The 7,811-nt window shown below is 42.0% G+C and overlaps 1 protein-coding gene across 1 annotated transcript in view; it reads left to right on the top strand.

Annotated features, from left to right (window-relative positions):
- Nucleotides 1-7,811, top strand: part of LOC126985613 (vesicular glutamate transporter 1-like) — a 75,762-nt gene that overhangs the window by 36,203 nt on the left and 31,748 nt on the right. Inside the window, exon 4 of the mRNA XM_050840768.1 lies at nucleotides 7,122-7,184. Within this exon, the coding sequence (XP_050696725.1) occupies nucleotides 7,122-7,184 (63 nt within the window). The remainder of the gene's footprint in view (nucleotides 1-7,121; nucleotides 7,185-7,811) is intronic.

Raw genomic sequence — 7,811 nt, 5'->3', positions numbered from 1 at the left:
ATAACGGAGAGAAAGGAAAAAAAGGAAGGGAAAGGAAGGGAAGGGAACGGAAGAGAAGAAGTAACGAAAGACAAGGAAAGGGGAAACGAGGAAAGAGAAGAGAATAGAGAACAGAAAGGTAGAAAGAAGAAAGGAATGGAGAGAAGAGAATACAAGATGGGAGAGATAGGAAAGGCAAGGAAAGGAAGATATGGGAAGGGAAGAGAAGAGAAGGGAATGGAAAGATAGAAAAGGCGAATGCAAGGAAAAGGAAAGGGGAAACTAGAATGGAGAAAACAGATAACAGGAAGGGAGAGACAAAAGGAAGGGACTAGAAATGAGAGGAACAGGAAAAGAAAGGGAGAGAGAGATGAAGGGAGAGAAGGGAGGGAAAGGGAGGGAGGGGTTCTTCTCTCCCTCCCTCCGAAGATGAAGTTATAAAAGGATATCACATTACTCCTCCCTTCATGATGAGGTTACGGAGGGAGGGAGGGAGGCAGGGAGAGAAGGGAGGGAGAGAGAGAAATAGAGGGAGAGAGAGAGACCAATATATGAAGAACGCACCAACCAGAGAATGAGAGAGAGAGAGAGAGAGAGAGAGAGAGAGAGAGAGAGAGAGAGAGAGAGAGAGAGAGAGAGATGCTACCAAAAATAGAACTAAAAATTTTCGTAAATCAAAGCAACCAACCCACGAAGAAGAAGAAGAAGAAGAAGAAAAAGAAGCAGAAGAAGGAGAAGAAGATGAAGATGAAGAAAAAGAAGAAGGAGAAGAAGATGAAGATGAAGAAAAAGAAGAAGGAGAAGAAGATGAAGAAGAAGAAAAAGAAGGAGAAGATGAAAATGAAGAAAAAGAAGAAGAAGAAAGATAAGTAGAAGAAAACAAAGAAGAAAAATAAGCCATAAGAGAATGTCAAGAACTAGAACATCAAAAAGAAGAGAAAGAAAACAACAACAACAACAACAACAACAATTGGCCCTCTAATTGATGACGTCACAGAGAGGCGTCACCAGGTGTAATTAAGTAAATCTGCTTACCTGCGTGGGAGGAGGAGGAGGAGGAGGAGGAGGAGGAGACGAAAACCTGAAGGAAAATAGAATGGAAGATAAGATTGTGTCAAGAAAAAAAATAATCTTCTTACCCATTTTCTCTCTCTCTCTCTCTCTCTCTCTCTCTCTCTCTCTCTCTCTCCCCCCCGCCTACCCGATTACTCCAAAGTTTCTCCTCCTATTCCTCCTCCTCCTCCTCCTCCTTTTCTTCCTCCTCCTTCTCCTTCTCCTCTTTCTCCTCCTCCTCCTCCTCCTCCTCCTCCTCCTCCTCCCTCATTGTGGAGAGAAAAAAGAAAAGACACATGACTAAGAGTAGCAACAGAATGAGAGAGAGAGAGAGAGAGAGAGAGAGAGAGAGAGAGAGAGAGAGAGAGAGAGAGAGAGTTAATGGCCATCGATTCAGCCTCTTGTGTGGGTGACTCGCATCGATTCCAAGACTTCATTTGCCCTTTTTCTTTCTCTCTCTCTCTCTCTCCGTTGATCTCTGCTTCTTTTTTCCTTTCATTTTTTCTTAAATTTTCTTAAATCTTGAGAGAGAGAGAGAGAGAGAGAGAGAGAGAGAGAGAGAGAGAGAGAGAGAGAGAGAGAGAGTTCACCTACACCCTATGGCTCAATTTCACGGTGGGTGACCTTGCCCCAACCTCTGTCACGGTAGAGAGAGAGAGAGAGAGAGAGAGAGAGAGAGAGAGAGAGAGAGAGAGAGAGAGAGAGAGAGAGAGAGGATGGTGGTGAAGTATAGGTTAAGAAGATTGCAGATTCAGAGAGAGAGAGAGAGATAGAGAGAGAGAGAGAGAGAGAGAGAGAGAGAGAGAGAGAGAGAGAGAGAGAGAGAGAGAGGAGGTGTTTTGGCCTCTTAAATAATTCAGGAGGAAGTGATGGGGCGATCAGAGACTCAATCCTGCTCTCTCTCTCTCTCTCTCTCTCTCTCTCTCTCGTATTCGTATCCAGCCACATTCGGTTTTTGTAAATTGTTGTGTGTGTGTGTGTGTGTGTGTGTGTGTGTGTGTGTGTGTGTGTGTGTGTGTGTGTGTACGTAGCTTCATTACCATATCAATTGACTCTCCACTCAGCCTCCATTTAACAGGGAAACTTTGCTCTCACTCTCTAATCTCTCTCACTCATCTATCTATTTTACCTTTTTTGCACGTCTGAGAGAGAGAGAGAGAGAGAGAGAGAGAGAGAGAGAGAGAGAGAGAGAGAGAGAGAGAGAGAGAGAGAGAGAGAGAGATTTTAAATTGCATAAGATGTTGAAATGCAAAGGGTTAGATCAAATATGTAAGCATAAGAAGAAGAAGAGGAAGAAGAAGAAGAAGAAGAAGAAGAAGAAGGGGAAGAAGATGTTAATTAATCCAGAGAAAATAGACCAGAATGAAGAATTTGTGAAGATGAAGAGAAAGAAATAGGAAAGAAGAAAATTTAGAAAAGGAAAAATTAAGATAGAAAGCAAAATTATGTTGATGATGATGATGATGATGATGATGATGATGAGGAGGAGGAGGAGGAGGAGAAGGATTAAGAGGAGGAGGAAGCTGACAACCCCTTTCCCTTCATTCCATCTGCACTTACCATCTCTCCCTCCTCCTCCTCCTCCTCTAGCGTCAATGGGGGAAACAGTAATGAAAATTGATGACTCTCCTCCTCTCCATCATGTCCCGAAAAGGAAGAGGGAGAGGAGGTTGCGGAAGAAGAAGAAGAAGAAGAAGAAGAAGAAGAAGAAGAAGAAGAAGGAAAAGAAGACTGTCCCATCGGATGTCCAAAAGGCAGATAGAATTGTAAAAGATTCGAACTGGACACCAGAATTCAGAAGCATTTAATTCCTTTCCCAATGCGACCTTTCCTGCCATCTGTGTATGTAAGCTGTGAAAATCCTAATAAGAAACAAGAAACAAAAGCAAAACAAGAATAAAGCTAAAAAGCAAATCAATAAAAAAAGGGAAATAAAGTAAAGGGAATGAAAATAAGGAAGTTGAGTTGATGGCGATAACAGTAATAAGAATAGAGATGTTAGTGATGATGGTGGTGGTGATGGAGGTGATGGTGCTGATGGTGATTAAAAGTTTGTAAGTGAAAGTTTTGGGGCTGATTTTGGTGATGTTGGTGATGATGATGATGGTGGTGGTGGATGTGGTTATACGAGTAGTGGTAGTTATGATCGTGATAGTAGTGGTGTTGGTAGTGGTAGTGGTGCTGGTGGTGGCGGTGGTGGTGCTGGTGGTGGGGTCTCGTGAACGTTACCGCATAAAAAAAATCTAATCTCACCCCCCACCAAAAAAATCTCCAACTTGCAACTCAAAAAATCCCGCTCGATCATCATAATTCAGGAGAAAGTTTGGAAAGACTTGAAGATCCGGCGATTTAGAGAGAGAGAGAGAGAGAGAGAGAGAGAGAGAGAGAGAGAGAGAGAGAGAGAGAGAGAGAGAGAGAGAGAGAGAGAGAGAGAGAGAGAATCCTTGTTCAATCTTGTGTGACAGAATCATCAATAATCCTACGTGTGCGTCACCAAACACACACACACACACACACACACACACACAGATGAGCGATAAGGTGGATGAGACAGGAATGAAAGATAGAGGGTGAGATTAGAGAGAGAGAGAGAGAGAGAGAGAGAGAGAGAGAGAGAGAGAGAGAGAGAGAGAGAGAGAGAGAGAGAGAGAGAGAGAGAGAGAGAGAATATACATACCTGTTTCCCTTTTTCTTTCCCTTAAAAATTGAATAAGTAGAGAGAAGAGACAGAGATGATTCCTCCTCCTCTTGCCTAAGGAGGGGAAGAAGGAGAAAAGGAGGGAGGGAAGAGGAAGGGAGGGAAGGAGAGAGGGAGGGAGAGAGAGAGAGTGGTTGTCATATCAACTGTGAACGTATTATTGGCAATCGTGTGTGTGTGTGTGTGTGTGTGTGTGTGTGTGTGTGTGTGTGTGTGTGTGTGTGTGTGTGTGTGTGTGTGTGTGTGTATCCAGGTGTACAGGGGCAGGTGAGAGGCTTTGTAAGTTGGCAATAAACAAGATTCATAACATCAGGATTAATTGAGAGAGAGAGAGAGAGAGAGAGAGAGAGAGAGAGAGAGAGAGAGAGAGAGAGAGAGAGAGAGAGAGAGAGAGAGAGAGAGGTATCAGTAGGGAATAAGGAAGGGAAGTATGAAGGAAGGGAAAGGAAAGGAGAATAAAATGGAAATTAAAGCGAAAGAAATGAAAAACGACATTCATCAGAGAGAGAGAGAGAGAGAGAGAGAGAGAGAGAGAGAGAGAGAGAGAGAGAGAGAGAGAGAGAGAGAGAGTGTTCCCCTCATCCACCAGTTTCATTTTTGTTTTAGCCTGGAGGAGGGAGGGAGAGAGGGAGAGCGGGAGAGAGAGAGAAAGGGAGGGAGGGAGAGAGAGAGAAAGGGAGGGAGGGGGAGAGAGAGAGAAAGGGAGGGAGGGAGAGTATGATATATTGTTTGTACTGTCTCTCTCTCTCTCTCTCTCTCTCTCTCATTGACGCCTTTCCTCCGCCCGTCTGTCTCACTGTCACTGTCTGTCTGTCCTTCTTTGTCTTTGTGTGTGTGCGTGTGTGTGTGTGTGTGTGTGTGTGTGTGTGTGTGTGTGTCTTGAAAAGTGTACATTATCTTGAGGCCTCTCATCTCTCTCTCTCTCTACCATTCAGTTTCTAGTTTTTCTTTTATATTGTAGAACAGAGAGAGAGAGAGAGAGAGAGAGAGAGAGAGAGAGAGAGAGAGAGAGAGAGAGAGAGAGAGAGAGAGAGAGAAATTAATAAAGAGAGGAAATCAACGTAGCGAGAGAAAGTAAACAACTCTCTCTAGATATTGCTTTGGAGGGACTGAGAGAGCGAAAGAGAGAGAGAGAGAGAGAGGATGTTAAAAATTTCACATGTTTATCTTCAAAGTCATGATTTTCCCTTTAAACATAAATCCCCCCTTTCTCTCTCTCTCTCTTCACCCACATTTCTTCTCCATAATTGGCTTACAAACTCTCAAAAATGGGCTTCGATAATTGGACAATTTTGGTAATAGTTCAGCTCGCCTCCCTTGTCTGTCTGCCAATTACTATGTAGATGAGAATATTAATTGGGATCATGTGTACCTGTGTGTGTGTGTGTGTGTAGTAGTAGTAGTAGTAGTAGTAGTCGTAGTAGTAGTATAAGTAGTAATTTTTTAATCATTCATTCATAACTGTTTTTATTCAGTATTTCATCACTTCCTATTCCTTCCTTCTCCACCTCTCATTTCCGTCATTAACCTCTCTCTCTCTCTCTCTCTCTCTCTCTCTCTCTTCGTTTTTCCATCTATCATTGCTTCTGGCCCTCTTTTTATCACGTTCTTTTCCTCTCTTCCTGTCATCCATTCCTCTTTTTTTACCTTTTCCAGATTCTCTTTCCCTTTTCTCTCTTCTCTTTTTTTAATTTTATATTTCCTTTAACTTTTCTCTTTTCCTTTTCTATTTTTTCTATATATTTTTATTTTGCATTTTCTATTTTCCTTAATTTTCCCCTTCTTTTCCTTTCCCTCTCTTATCTGTTTCCTTTCTTATTCTATTTACTTTTAATTGTCTCGTTTATCGTATCTCTTTCCCTTTTCCGTTCTTTCTATAGCTTTCCTCTTCCCAGCATCCCTTTTTCCTTTTCTCACTTTTCTATCCCTCCTATTTTTCCCTTTCCTCTCTCCCCCCACCCCCCACCCCAGCTTCTCCCATCCCAGAATCTCCTATCTTTCCTTTTCATCCCTTTCCCATCCCCTCCCTTATTTTTTCCCCTCCCTGCTCTCCCAGCCTCTCCCACTAGCAGTAATTGGCTTATGAGTCATTACCAGACGTCCAATTAAGTGTCTGGTTCCCTAATTGGCTGTTTGTATCCTATTAAAGCAACACCTAATGGCTATGTGGCAACCCTGACCCTCTAGACCAATCACAGAGCTAAGAATGTGACGTCATCGATATGGGAGCCAATCAGAGTGTCGGGATGGTCTAACCGCCCTGTTGATTGGTTGTTAGGTTTTGTAATGTCATGAATGTTGTTTTTATGGCAGGAAAATATTGATTCTTCGTTTTTTGGGTTAAAGATTTTGAAAGAAAGGAAAAGAAAATGGAAATGGCTTGATCTATTTATGATGTATTTGTAAAGAGAGGAGAACATTATGCTTTTGATGGTAAAGAAATATTGTCAGCGTTTCGTGTGTGTGTGTGTGTGTGTGTGTGTGTGTGTGTGTGTGTGTGTGTGTGTGTGTGTGTGTGTGTGTGTGTGTGTGTGTGTGTGTGTGTGTGTGTGTGTGTGTGTGTGTGTGTGTGTGTGTGTGTTTGTATTTGTGTTCGTCTATTTCTCTCTAAGTGCATTATCATGCTTAAAATTTTACTGTACTGTTAGCAAATCTATATCATTAATTCACTTGGACGGACTGGAAACATAAATCGCCACCTTTTACCTGCTCACTAACACCTAATGCTTACTTTTAACCTCTCCATCACTACAAAAGCTGGAGAGTACCTTGACCTGATCTGCTTACTACTCATATATTACATTCATCTGTTTTCACCTTGTATACACTTGCAACCACTAATTATATACCTTTTACCTGATAATTTCCTTTACTTGCACTAATAGGGCCGTATTCTTAAACACTCCAGCGCCCCAGCACACATATTTGACAAGGCTTTCGTAGGAGTTTCGGGTATTTCCAGGGGTAGTTTATTGACCCTAGTGATAGTTTGACCCTTGTTCTGTGGCATGAACCTACAAAAACACTCATTAGAACCCGACTGATCTCATTTTTGGCCTTTGGAAATAGTTGATGTGAGAGTCGGAACTGTCTAAGAATACCAACCTAAATATCCACTTCTCTCACCTGTTCTTCACCTGAACTAACTTAATATGTACTTAGTTTACCTGTAACGGCTCCTCCTTACCTATCCTCACCTGGCTACTCTAATTACTCACTTGTGACTTACCTGCCAACTCCTCACACCTGAAAATTCCACCTCGAACTTATTTTCTCCCCTTCCCCTCACCTCTTCACCTCATCGACACCTGGCCTCACCTGTAAGCGCTAATTAGTTACCTGCCACTCACCTGCCTACCTATGGCTCACCTGTTGCCTTCTCTCCCCACAGCGGCGTGCAGTATGAGGAGTTTGAGCTCGGTGCGGCCAAGACGGGGGCGGGGCAGCAATGGGAGTAAGTAGTAGCAGTAGAAGTAGTAGTAGTAGTAGTAGTAATAGTAGCAGCAGTAATAGTAGTAACAGTAGCAGCAGTAGTAGTAGTGGTAAAAATAGTAGTAATTGTAGTAGATGTAGTTGAGAGATAAGATATATAGCAATAAATAGAAGAAATCAAGTGGTTATTGTTATTGATAGTGCTATTATTATTATTATTATTATTATTATTATTATTATTATTATTATTATTATTATTATCATTAATATTATCATTATTATCAGCATCATCATTGAATTTATGATGGTGTTTTCCCATTTTTTATTTATTTGTGTTTTTACAGTTAATCAGAGAGAGAGAGAGAGAGAGAGAGAGAGAGAGAGAGAGAGAGAGAGAGAGAGAGAGAGAGAGAGAGAGAGAGAGAGAGAGAGAGAGAGAGAAATTACAACACATGCCAATTAGCGGTGAAGAGCAATATACCCCTTCTTCTTCTCTCTCTCTCTAAGATTGACTTTTTAATACTTGTCGCGTCGCTCCAAACTTTACCTGATTGTTTGAAGGCTTTTAAGAGAGAGAGAGAGAGAGAGAGAGAGAGAGAGAGAGAGAGAGAGAGAGAGAGAGAGAGAGAGAGAGAGAGAGAGAGAGAGA

Source organism: Eriocheir sinensis, chromosome 60 (genome assembly GCF_024679095.1).
Source record: "Eriocheir sinensis breed Jianghai 21 chromosome 60, ASM2467909v1, whole genome shotgun sequence".
NCBI classification, from domain to species: Eukaryota; Metazoa; Arthropoda; class Malacostraca; order Decapoda; family Varunidae; genus Eriocheir; species Eriocheir sinensis.
The sequence above is the reverse complement of the archived record's forward strand: the minus strand, read 5'-3'. Positions and strand labels throughout refer to the sequence as shown.